The sequence below is a fragment of the Gymnogyps californianus genome, chromosome 5 (genome assembly GCF_018139145.2).
Source record: "Gymnogyps californianus isolate 813 chromosome 5, ASM1813914v2, whole genome shotgun sequence".
Taxonomy (NCBI): Eukaryota; Metazoa; Chordata; class Aves; order Accipitriformes; family Cathartidae; genus Gymnogyps; species Gymnogyps californianus.
The window spans coordinates 55,841,460-55,855,129 of NC_059475.1; the positions used below are offsets into that span (position 1 = coordinate 55,841,460).

Here is a 13,670-nt window from a genome sequence, read left to right on the forward strand (position 1 = left end):
CTCATTCCAAAATTCACTGCATCCTGTCTATGGGGTTGTGTTTTGTCTCTTTTGATCATTCAAATGCTAATAGTGCCACTATAAGTTGGTCTGTGAGTCTACTGAATAGAAGCGTGCTTTTTCTCCAATGGTAAAGTAGTACATTTAAATTAAGTAACTGTGTTTCTCAAAGCCTGTGGATTATATAGGAGATATTCAGCGATGAATAAATTAATAAAACTAAAATATATTTTCAGTTTTAATTATAATAATTATTTCCTATTAGTTATAGTAAAAAGATTGTTCCTTTTACATAAAAATATCCATATTGTTTGAATGATATTATATCTTTATCTTTTTTTTCCAGCCTCTCAAAGTTTGCATTCATGGTCCTCCTGGGGTTGGCAAATCTACCATTGCTGAAGAGCTCTGCAAACACTACAAACTGCATCACATTAAGATAAATGCTGTGATTTCTGAAACAATAGCAAATCTGGTGTGTTGCTGTTTTCTAATATTACTATTATTTTAATTTCTGTGATTTTAAAATGTTTGGCATCATTTAAAAATTAGTTATAATTCCGTTATTTTTGAATAGAAATCTCTTTTGATATACTGATCGCCTCTGGGGGATGCACTGAACTCTTTTTAGAGACTGAAGGTTGCTCAGTATGTCACAGTCCAGGAGCATACGTGAAATGAATTGTTTAATTTTTTTTTCCCTTTTATTACATCTGTGTACAAAAGAAATTTGGCTCTGGAATTTCTGAGCCTATTCATATTTCTGATCTTGTCTTCAGGAGAAAATTGTGGGTCCTAAAGAACTGGACTCTGACAGAGTGGGAGAAGAGGGGGAAGATGATGAAGAGGAGGAGGGTAAAAATACAGAAGCAGCACATGAGTTACTAGCTAGAATAAAAGAAAGCATGGAGCAGAATGCAGGTAGGAAATACAAAGTACTAAGATGGGATTTAGGTAACTAGTGCAACGCTATGCAAATGGAAGATCAGGAAGTAAATTAGTGCTTTAGAACTTTTACCTCCTATTAAAAGCAAGAATCATATCCTGTCCATTTGTATGTACCTTATTTAAAAATCAAATACAATTATTTTACTTTATATATTATATATCTTGTATATCAAAAGTGATACTTTTTTTAAATACTGTGGTGCTTTTTTAATTGTAGAAGTTCCATCTTTCTACTTATTTATACATTTTATATAATTCTTTTTATCCTATAAATTGATATATAAGTAACAATGACATACTCAGAAGAATTAGATTCTTGGCCCGAATTTTTAAAAAACTTCATGTTTTCTTCTCAGAACAAGGAGCATAATTTATATAATATAAAGTAAAATGTTAGTGAAGCATATCTTTATCAAATTTTCAAAGAAGAAAAGTATTCTAGTAAGAAAAAGAATTAGTGTACTGCCATATGAGATTGTGGGGTTTTTTAAAGTACCTTATACCTCATTTTGGCCGTTTCTAAAAAGTAAATAGTATTTACTGAAGCCTGTAAAGAATTTTAAAGTTTGCAGATTGAAAAAAGTCCATAAAAATTGCCATTACTGAAAAGTAATGATCATCTATGTATGAATAAAGTCATGTAGTTTTTGACTTAGTGCTTACACTTTCCATGCAGTATAAAGTGATCCCCCTTAAGGTTTACCTGATTTCGATCTTGTGTATCTGCAAATCAATGAACTTGTAACGCACCCAAAAGCTTCAGTAATGAGACCTATGGCAGCATCTTTTCTGCATGCCTTGCTTTGTTGTTTAAAATAATAATGCCTTTTAAAATAGTAACATATTTTTATGATTACAGCAGTTTATAAATATTTAAGACTTTTAAAAGCTGTAGCAAAATAAAGTAGGAAAGTGGAGTCAATGCTTGCAAAAGGACAAAAAATCAGGTCAAACCAAACTTTTTACTCCCATATATTTACTCAACAATGTAGGCCAAGTTAATAAACCACTTCATATCTCAATCTATTAATCTGAAAATCAAACTTGTAAAACCTATCTCACGTTTGTTTTGCAAGACTATCTTTAAGTCTTACTGTTAATTGTAAATAGAAAATTATTGTTTTGTCATGTTTTTTCTTTGCTGCTTCTATTAAAATCTGATTGCATTATTCTAAAAAAACCTAATTTCATGTTTAGTATCCTTAAAGTTCTAATATTTATATCCTTGTAAACACAAATGTAATTTTATTTTATAGCTACACATTTATGTTCCGTAGACTGCTGACAACATGTAATATACAAATAGTAACTCAAAATACATGAATTTTTTAGGGTCTAAATAGAAGTTTCTCTGATAAATGAATTAAAATGTTAATAAAATAATTTCAGATATCTGTTTTCCATAAACTAGGTACCTATTAACCTTCTTTGTGTCTTAGGTCATCTAGATGATCAGTATGTTGTTAAATTTGTGAAGGATAAGCTCAAATCTATGCCTTGTAGGAATCAGGGATATGTTTTAGATGGGTTCCCGGAGACCTATGACCAGGCGAGAGATCTTTTTAATTGTAAGTATTGCTGCTTTTGTTTTTATTGCTGCTAATATTGTCATTAGCATTATTGTTCTTAGTGCCGTAGTAGTTGAAGTGCATCACCACTGTAATGACTGCAGTGCAGGACACAAAACAAAGTTGTTTTCACATGATGCTTAAAATGTAAGAAGGATTGTAATGAACCTTATTTAAGCACAAGATAGTTTTCAGACTATCTTTGCTGGCAAAGTACTAAGTAAATGCACAAATACGGAGGATGCTTTCTTGTCCTGTGTTGGTCTACTCCACTCAAGCAAGCTTTAAAGCAGAATTTCTTCATAATATTTAAGGGCTGCTTAATGAGGGGATCCAGCCAGTGCACCAATATGTGTTTTGTGAGCCAGATTAGAGTGGGTATATTAGATCAGCTACAGTAGATACGACTTCAGAGGAGCTCTGCAACATACGTTTCAAATTGTGAGCAAGCACTCTCCATGCATTAAGACCAAGAATCATCTCCATATGTAAATTACCTCATGAGGTTTGAAGGAAAAGAAAAAACAGTCTTGTTCAGCTTGATATGCTGGGTTGTAAATTATTATGCTCAGCTGATGCTCTTCAGGCAGTGTTACTGACTATTCAGAATAGCAGACACTTAGTGGCAGAAACCATTTTAACCATAATACTGTAAAACAGTATGGACACATCTTAAAATTGTGTATGCATGTGCATACTTCTGCTGTATAGGCAAACAACTATTAGTGTCCCAGGGTAGAATTCTGTGATGGCTGGCAGCACGTATTACTTACTGAATTCTCTAAACTGGTGTCCAGGTTAGATTATTTCCAACAATTAGTATAATTTGAATATAGACAAACCTGTGTTTGTACTGGGCACATTTTTAGCAAATATAATGATATTGTTGCTTCAAATGAAAATGTCAATCATTTCTTACTTTTGTTTTAGTGGAAAGTGAAGATGAAGAAGAAGAAATTAAAAGCAAAATACCTAAATGTGATAAAGTAATCACACCTGGTAAGTTTGATAGATTTATTTTTAAATAAACAGAGGAGTTTTCAAGTACTGCTGCCACCAACGAGAAGTCTAAAATATCACTCCATCTGTTCATATTTAATGTAACATAAAATAAATATCTAATTCGTGTAATGCTGCTGCCCTCTTATTTGAAAGTGAACAATTAATCAAAAGGAAGGTTTTGGTTCAGTTTGTGGGTGTTTTATTCTTTTTTTTTTTTTCTTTTTGTGAAAATGCCATTAACTGTTGGCTGATGATAATAGTAGTGGCTGCCTTTGTTGTGATTACAGCAGCTTTTAGTGGAATAAACATGAGCTCATGAACTTGGCATATTAAAAAAACATAAGTTTATCTTTAGTGTGATATCTTGAAAGATGTTACCAAATTCATTTTAATGCATCAGTTAAGTTGGGAATTAAAATAGAGTGGTTTTCATCTATGCAGAAACGGCTTCATCCTGGTTTTTTCGCTATTCTTGACTTCTTTGGAAGTTTTGATTACATTCAAACAATACATTTGGCGTATTTTGCATTACAGGATGTGTCCTGTTAGATAGTATAAAGGTTGAATATCTCAAATGCTTAGTGTTTCAGTAAATGATAATTTACTGGCTTCAGTGGAAGTGAAGAAAATTCAGAACTTTCTGAAAAATTCCTTAGTCCTTGCACTTGCATGAAGGGGACAAAGGCTTGATTTAAAAAGCAGACTTCTACCAAGTTTGTAACCACTTATGAATTGCTGATTTCTGAAGTAAATAATTTCTGTTATTCATAAACAAAACCACATTTAGCCTCCATTTCAAAAGAAGAAATGTGAATGAATTATTATGATGGGCTGGAGAAGTACCACTTTCTCTCCCATAACAAGGACCTCAGGCATGGGATCTGTTTTAAGAAGATACCTTCTCAACCTTGGAGAAAACTTGTTTTAGAAAACACAATGGTCCAGAAAGGATTTTTGTTGGTTTGGGGAGGTTTTCTTGGGTTTGTTTTTGGGGTTTTTGAGTTTTTTCTAGGAGAGGGAGCCAGGAGGGGGGCTATGTCAGTGCTTGATTCTGAAATTTCTCTCTAATGTCAGAAAAATTACTTCCTGCCTTTGTTAAATTAACAGGTTTCAGTAGTATTGAGTAGTGATATTAATAGAAATATCAGAATATGTTGTGATAAATTTTATTAAGTCATATTTAATAAATACAAATTTATTGTTGAATTAATAAAATACTGCAAGATTCAGCCTAATGAAACTACAAATGTGAGACTTCTGAAGTGAAGAAAGGAGACGGGTTTTTTATGGATCCTTGAAAGATTTCTGGTGTTTTTGTCTACCAGTAGTACTAAAATAACATTGACACTAAATTTTATGGCATGTGGTGGCATAGTATCTTTAACGTACTATTCAAATTTTTTTTTTTAAATTGACTTTAATTCAGCAGATACACCTTTATTTGTGAGATTAAAAGTCACAATACAGGGTGATGACTTGATGACTTGAGAAACAAGTGAGTTGTTAAATTTTCCAGTGTTACTTGCTGCTTCTGCTGCATTTCTAAGAATTTTTTTTCCCTCCTATACTTATTACATGTATTGTTTGTATGATAGCTTTCTCAGAAAATTTGGACTACGCTGCATTGCTGTTCTTAAGATTTCTGTGCTGCTTATTGCAAGAATAGTCTTGTTGATAGTGCTAAGAAAGAATTTGGTGAAGTTGGAATATGTAACTTCTTTACAGACATGTCTCAATATTGTTGGATTGGTCTAACTGGAGAAGTTGAACGTAAGCATTTGATAATTAAATTCTCTATAAAGATATATACAATTCATATCTATTTATGTTCAATCGTGGTTTAATATCTCTTATTAACACAAAATAGGTAAGAAAGAGGAAGAACAATAATATATGGGTGCTGATAATGTGTTCTTCTTCACAGAATTTGTTATTTCTTTGACTGCATCTGATGAATTCCTTATAAACAGAATAATAAATCTGCCAGAGAGAATTGTTGCTGGAACTCATTATACCCAGGACCAGTTCCTGCAATCTCTGAACCTCTTCAGAGAGTTAAACACGGATGATAAGACCGTTCTCAACTATTTTGATGAACTTGAAATACATCCTCAGTTTATTGGTATGAAATAATACAATTAGTAGATAAAATATGAATAAAAAAATTTTGTTGTTACAAATTTAACACTTGCGAAGATCGTTTAGTAAGTGAACATATAAAAATAATATTTTTAATTAACATTGCAGAATACATACACAGCAAGCATTTAATTATACTCCTGCAGAAATATCTGTATACTTGTAAGGATTCTGAATTGTTCTTGTATAGTTAACCTGTTTTAAAAAATAGTGGGTTTAATTGTTCATTTTCATAGGCTAACTGATAAAAATAATTTTCTGACTTAGGTTACAGACTGGCATCCTTCCAGATTGGTGTAATAGTATAGTTTCATGGACTTTCAATATTGTAGTTGCTTAAATTTTTTTCTTTAGACTTATCCTCAGATGCCACGACAATAGATGGGTAATCTGTAAATGATGAAGCATGAAAGAAAATGATTAGGAATTAAAGGTGGAAGGCTAGGACTGAATCTGTTTTGCACTATACATGTATGTGAGAAAATTTGTCTTCCCTACACGCTATCTAGAAAATTGTGATCACTGGGAAATCTTGGGAAGATTACTATAATCTGATTATTCAAAAACAGTGAGATCAGGGTGACAGCATTCTTAAGAAAAAACGGGGTTTTGGGGGGAGGGGCGGGAGGTGGGAGGAGAAAAGAAAGAACAAAGGGAAAACCCTGCAACTAAACTCAAACTGCTGATATTTGGAATGTCCATTTGAGATGAGTTACGAGAAGTTAATTGTTGAACAGCCTCAGTCATAATGATTTCCTAATTTTTTTTAATTTAATGTCAGTCATGGAGATTATCTTGAGAATACTACCATACATGTGTTGTTAGGAAGTGTAACAGTGGAAAAAAAATAGTGTGTTAGTATAATAATTTAGAACTGAGGTAGTTCTGGTACAGAAAGTAAATGTAAGAAATGGTAAATATTAAGGTCTGATGGCACCAATTGGTCATATTCTTATCTTATACACTTCTGGATATGCAAGTAGTAGCACTGTCCAAGACCATGTTTTATTTTGATGGGGACTATAAAGTGTATTCTCTATGGTAGAATATTGCAGTGTTTTCTGCTAAGAATTATGCCTAAAGATTACTCTTAAACTCTAGGCCATTCTAAATAAGAAAACTCACTGGCCTACTAATTTTAATTATTGAGGTATCACGACTGTGACTTTCAGTGACTTCCAGATGATTTTCACATTCAGTTTATAGTGTTGATTCTCATCTTCAAAGGAACATTGTCTTTAGGTCCTGTTTATTTCAGGCACTGCCTCTTTACCTATATTCACAACAGTGATTGTTACCCACCGAAGTATGCAAGCATGTAGCTTTCTGTTGTAAAATGGTAAGGACAGATTACAAAGATAACTTCAGTGAGGAACCTTCAGCTCTGCCAATACCCCTCCATTCTAGCCGATGTTCCAGTTGGTTTATCAGATCCATAGAATTAAGTAGCATCAGATTTAAGCAGAGAGCCAACTGCTTTCTCAGTCATATTCTGAAGGAATTTAGTGGGGAATGGTTAAAAAATTGTGCTTGATTTGTTAAATATTGACTCAAATTAATAAAATCTTTCTTCCACCTTAGTTTTAGAAAATCATAACATGTGGCTTTATGAATTGCTTTTACGGTTATTATTTTTTCTGAGTCAGAAATATGATTAGTACAAAGGAGTGGGCTTCAAGATTCTGGAAACCCTACTTTGCTACAGTGACTCACTGCATGAAGTCTGCAAGTCAGTTGTCTTGTGTCTTGTTTTTCTCATCTGCAAATTGGGAATGGTGACACAGGCATGTTAGATCACCTACAAAAAGGCATGTTAAAGTTATAACAGCAATTTCCTTTGAAGATCTTAATTTATGAACTCCTTTTCTGGTGATCTTTCCTCTCAATTAGCATCAGTGCTAACCTCATCTTTTATTTAAAAGGTATTTATTTTTGAGGATAAATGCAGTTAATTGTGATTGCTGTAATATTTGCATTGTAATCTTGCTTGGCCATCTAAGAAAAAAATGCAGTCTTTCAGACCTCAAATTCAATGCTGAGAGAGTTCTTAGCAATGCTTTAAATGACTAGAAAAGTGGTTTGCACTGTATTTTTTATATCCAGGTGCAGCTAAAATTGCAGAAACAATGGACTGCTTGACATAAAAAATGTATTATTCTTTTAATTTGGAATACTTCAGGAATGTAATTCCTAATATTTTGAAAGAAGAAGCTGTAAAAAAAAAATTATCATGTAGAATTATGTTAGCTTTCTCCTCAATTTGTTAGCAGAGTTTGGACTTCAGGTCCAAATCACGAACACTTAAACTTTTAGAATAATGGTGTTAATACTGGACAGCTGTCTTCTGTCTGAATTAGTGATTAGAAAGAAATGGTAAGCATGCTTTGCCAAAGGCTTTCAAAATAACTTCATAAAGCAGAGGACTGTGGAGTAGGGACTACTGGATTCTCATCTAAATTCTGTATTCTAGTTGTTCTGTTTTTTCCCCTTCCTCTGCTTGCTCTCCTTACCCATTTCTGTGCCTTTACATCTCCAGTCCCTTAGCACTGAACAAGCCCTTTATCTCTGTATTCTCTAGATACCTGAAATGCCCACTTTTCCTCTTCTCCATGCACATTTCTATACCCTTTCTGCCAGATGCCTCCCCACAATGAATGCATGCAGAGCCCAGAAAGCCCTGGACACAGTCCCCATTTTTAATGTGTTTTTTCTTTTCCTTCTTTTTTTGCAAGTTTAATATGCAAGTAGCCTCCAGCAATTAAAAGGGAGAAGGAATTAAATGGAAGAGAAGGTCTTGCTCAGTCTCTGTGCTCCTACATGAAGCTACAGACTTGTTTTGTAGATATAACACAGTAAGAGTTCAACTGGAGATAGGTCTGTGTATTTGTAAATCCGTATGAGTGAAAACTTTGGAATTTGTTGCCAAATCCTAACAACCTATTGTGTAACCTGCGGGGGAGACAGGGTCAAAAGCTGATGGTTTTATGCATCTGGGTAAGTTGACATAAGATCGGTGACAGGAACATCTCTGAGAGTTGAATGACCTCATTTTCAAGTTTCAAAACTTAGGCAAGCTGCAACGGATAAACGGAATAGTTGTAAAAATTATTTTAATACATTTCTCCCTTACATTGTCACCAAACGAGATGGAAAGAACTTATCAACACCAATGAGATGCAGATAAGCAGGCACTCCTTTAATTCAGCGCTGGATGCACAGGGGTTCACTCCGCCCAACGTGCATGCCGTGTGTTCCATCAGTTAAAGCTTATATTACCCTATCACATACATATTCATCAAATTTCTGGAACTGATTACCATATTCACATAGTTATTACGCGTGCGTATTGGGTTGGTAAGGGTCTCCTTCGGTGGTCTCTGGGGGTGGTGGAGAGCCCTGCCGGTATTTTCATGGTTGTCCTCTGGGTGAACTCTTGGTCTTTTACTCCTTATTTGGTAATCCTTGTGCACGCTTGCCAAATCTTGAGCAACTTCTTGTAGGTCAAGATAACCTAATCACTGATGCTTCAGGTCTGCATCCTCAGGTCTCACATCGTTCCTATCTTAATAGCCCCATTGTTTCTGGTATTCCATTGTTTCAGGCACTTCATGACCTCTTCTATACTTACATTGTTACATATTGTTGTACATTGATACAAATCATTGTTACGTAAGTTCTTTTACATAAAAATGCATAATATGCTTGCTATTAAATTTAACCTTTACTATGATTGGTTTTATTAGTTATATAACCTTATCAATATTCTTACCCTAAACCAATCTTTGGTCAATTTCACTTAACTCTACTGATTGGAGTCCTTGATATTCAAATCAAGATGGGAAGGGTAAGGGGATTTCCTAGCAGCATAACTGGTATCCATGACAATCTCCTTAGTTTCTTAAAACAAAACAAAAAAGCCATTAATTTCCAGTGAAGTTTCTATAGTTAATTGTTTCAAAAACAAAAAGGCCATTAATTTCTAGTGAAGTTTCTATAGTTAATTGTTTCAAACTTAACAAACCTATGCTTTATAACTCTTCTATATATGTAGGATCAAAGTTTGATTATTTTATCATTATTTTATCAGATTAATTCGCAACATTTAATTTGCAACAACATCATCTTTAAGAAAACAACATCTTATACTTGAAAATTCAAACAACGTGAACACCATGTATTTTTAGGTCTTGCAGTTATTTACTTATGTCCATTGATAATTGACAAAAGCCTTGAAAAGTTCTCTCTTGTATTGTTTAAAAGATGTAGCCAAATTTGAAGATCCCGAGAACAGATTTATTGTAAAAGAGATCATCAAAGAAATTGGGGAACCTCGGAATTATGGTTTGACAGATGCAGAAAAGGAGAATTTGGAACGCAAAGCAGCTGAGGAACGCCTTGTCAAAGAAGCTCAAGAAAAAGCTGAACAAGAGCGTAAAGAAGCTGAAGAAAGGGCTGAAAGGATGGCAAATTGGGAAGAGTGGGTAGGTTAATATATATTTTGGGGAAACCATTATTATTTATGTGTTTTAGATGGCTTCCAGCAATCTGTTATGTAAATACACTTGGAAAGTGTGGCATAAATTCTCTAGTTCCCTGTATCATACTTTAGATCTGGGTTAGGCTATCTTCACAGTGCATTTTGAGGCCCAACCTAAAGAATATAGTCTCTTTTTGATTACAGACATAGCATTTTTTTTGCATGTTGGTATCAGCACATCTATAAAATACTTTTATGATACTCTTCTTGTTGTTACTGTGCTATAGGTCTTTTATTTTACCATTTATAAATATCTACTATAATCAATGATGATTTTCCATAACCAGTCTTCTAGGACTTTTGCATTTTGCTCACTATACTTCTAAGCAGCTGACCAAGTCTTAATTATCGTGCCTTTCAAACAGGATTTTTAACTCAACACTGATCAATATTCCAGTCTGCATTGCAGAAAGGTTTTTGAGCCTGCAAGAGAAACACTTTTGAGAGCTGAGTCCTCAGTTCAGTGAGGAGTACCTGATGCAGTCTGAAGGACGCTTTTTGTTTGCTAATATTTTAATAAGTACTTGGTATTTAGGCTACCTGATCTCACAGGATTTGCACGTGATGCTTTTTCCTTATTTACTTTGCCACACCTAAGGACATTTTAGGTAAATAACCTGAAATGCATACTATAAGAATGTTCTCGTTCACACCCAAAGTCAGGTTGTTTCACCAGAAGGCAGTTCTATTGTCTTCTTTTAGAGCTATTTAAAAACCAAACTGATCATTCCACAGAGAAATCCTTTTCTTACATTTGAATGCCCAAACACATCTATGGGGAAATAATGCCCCGAAATTACGCACTTTTAAAGAAGCATTTACATTGCTCTGATGTTGGCTTGTAAATAAGTTTTGTTATCTCTATGCTTATTTACAGCTTCATTCAACATTAAATAGCATTTAGTACTCTCTATAAACTTGTCTAAAAGATTAGTAAGGGTAGTTAACACGTTTTTAGCTATATTCAATCCAAAGCCATCTAACTTTAAAGAGAGCAAACTGTGCATTATTTAAAGCTAAAGTAGGTGTTTAAATAAAATGCGTGCTTAAGTTCATCCTTTCAAATAGGCAGATGCTCAGGAAAACTATTCATTTGCCCTTGAGACTGTAGATTAGCTGCTGTCTCTGAGTAGTGACCAAAGACCACTTGCAGGATTTATTCAATAACACTCCTGAATTGAGTGAATAAAGTAAATATCTTTTCCAGATATTGGTATATCGATTTTATCTGAACATTGCTTTTGTGTTATGCCTTAAGTATAGAAGAGCAGTCTTCAGAGTATCATCTGCTTGCTGTATCTATATATGACTCAGGCTACTGATGAATAAAGTGAGAGAAGAGAGGACAATAAAAATGGTTTTGAATAATCTGCTGGCTGAAAGTACTGCAAGTATGCATGCTATTAAGTGCTGTTAAATGGAAGAAAGAAAAACTCACAGTGGTTTTATTTCAACACACTCCCCCCCTACTTTTTGAGTGTAATCATTGTATTTGATTTAACCTGAATTCAGGAATAAATTTAGCTGGTGTAAACAGATGTAATTCACTGTGGTTTTAGTCTATTTAACTCTTATCCACCTTGAAAACTGACATAAAAGAAATAAAACCGAAAGAAAGCAAAGAAACCAAACCCAAAACGAACAAAAAAACCCAACACAATTTACAGTAATTTAGAGAGTCAGGGCTCTCTTCTGAGTAAAAATATTCTCCTTCCCCTCCAGTTCAAAGAACCCTCAAGAAACCATCTGCATTTGCAACAGTGCTAATTTTTGAAGTGATACAGTATATTCTAACCATTTTGCCAAATATCTCATGGAAGCAGGACCACTGGAAGACTTCAGAATAAACCTCCTTTTAGGTGTTAAAGAGAGAAAAATAAAATAATTTTACTAAGGAAATTATTTCAGTTTTCATCGTGTTCAATTCTTTGTCCTCACTGTGCTGTGTGCTCTAAATTTAATAAGCAGTTCATAGTTTCTCCTGCCAAGTTGTGAGTTTTGAAGTTCTTGTCCACAGCTTCTAACACTGTTTTTTTTCTCTAGGCCATGATTATTATTTAGTCAAGTGCTATTTGGTAGATGTTATAAACCTTATTCTCTATGATTGTGTTCATTATTTGTAGAATAAACATCTGGAGGAAGTAAAAAGACAAGAACAAGAGTTATTGGAGGCCCAGTCCATTCCACTACGAAACTATTTAATGAAGAATGTCATGCCAACACTTATGCAAGGGATAAATGAATGCTGTAGGATCAGGCCAGATGATCCAGTCGATTTTCTGGTAAGATGATTACATTTTTTTTCTTAAATATGTTTGAAAAAACTTAATGGAAATATTCATGTAGACCCAAAGAATCTCTGTTAACATAAGGACTTAAATTCTTTTTCCCCACTGTCATGATAACAATTAATTAACGGTTAGTATCTGCAATTCTGGCGAGCAGTAATTATTGTGAAAACTAAAACCCCAGCAACTCCTCTTTATGGGCTCAATTGATACTATGTATCAAGTAAGGGCATAATCCAGCTTTGCTCAACAGTAACAGGACAAGAATCACTACCAGAATCGGTTTCTCTTTGGTGTGTGCACTCTGCACGTCTTACGTACCGTGCCAATTCTGCTGTGACACAGAGGCCTGCAGAGAGGGGGACACCACTCTCCATCCTGCTTACACCCCTCTAGGCACAACAGAACACGTTACTGTAATGATGAATGAAAGCTCTTCAGTAATTCCCTTCACAATACACAGATAAATTAATGAGTAAATCCTATAAGACATTCATAGAATAATTCCAGTTGCAAAGGACTTCAAGAAGTTATCTAGTTGAACTTTCAGCTGAAAGCAGGGTCAGCATTGCATTCAGACAAGAATTCAGATGCTGTAAATTTATTGCTGTACTGCTGTTCTTCCTGCACATCCTAAGAAAGTTATTAACAAGCTATCACTGTTTTAATGAAAAGAAACATTTTATTAACGAAGCAAAAGCTTCAAATGAAAGCATCAGTGTTGCATGCCACTTTAGGCACTAAGGAATGTTTAACTGTTTTAACCTTTTTGCTTACTGATGAGTGACAACTACCTGTAGCTGTAGGAGCATGCGATCTTTCCTACTACCTGCACAACTTCTAAAGATCTGTATTATCTACTCTTCTGGGTCCAGAAATCAGGCCCTAGGGTACTCCCTAGGATTTTCCATGGAGTGACAGATACTGTCATAAATAGCTCACTTCCTTCTCTTGCCCACAATAGAGATGGGGCGACTGCTACCAAGAGGGAGAATGAAGTGGATGGTATTTTGGATGGTATTTGTGGGGAAGAGGTTTCTCTGACTTATCTGCCAGAAATTACATTTTAGAGCCATTTAATACCTTCTGCGATTTTGTTTAAAGCAATGTTATCCACTATATGTTTTTAATTTTGTGTAATTTTTAAAATTGGAGACTTGAAAATAAGTGTAACTTTGAAAATCTTCT

General features: G+C 34.3%; 1 protein-coding gene across 1 annotated transcript in view; it reads left to right on the forward strand.

Annotated features, from left to right (window-relative positions):
• The window catches only part of AK7 (adenylate kinase 7), a 29,174-nt gene that overhangs the window by 14,156 nt on the left and 1,348 nt on the right, over window positions 1-13,670 (forward strand). The window contains exons 10-16 of the mRNA XM_050897386.1: window positions 347-475; window positions 780-921; window positions 2,388-2,516; window positions 3,447-3,515; window positions 5,443-5,640; window positions 9,918-10,138; window positions 12,318-12,476. Coding sequence (XP_050753343.1) covers window positions 347-475; window positions 780-921; window positions 2,388-2,516; window positions 3,447-3,515; window positions 5,443-5,640; window positions 9,918-10,138; window positions 12,318-12,476 — 1,047 coding nt within the window. The remainder of the gene's footprint in view (window positions 1-346; window positions 476-779; window positions 922-2,387; window positions 2,517-3,446; window positions 3,516-5,442; window positions 5,641-9,917; window positions 10,139-12,317; window positions 12,477-13,670) is intronic.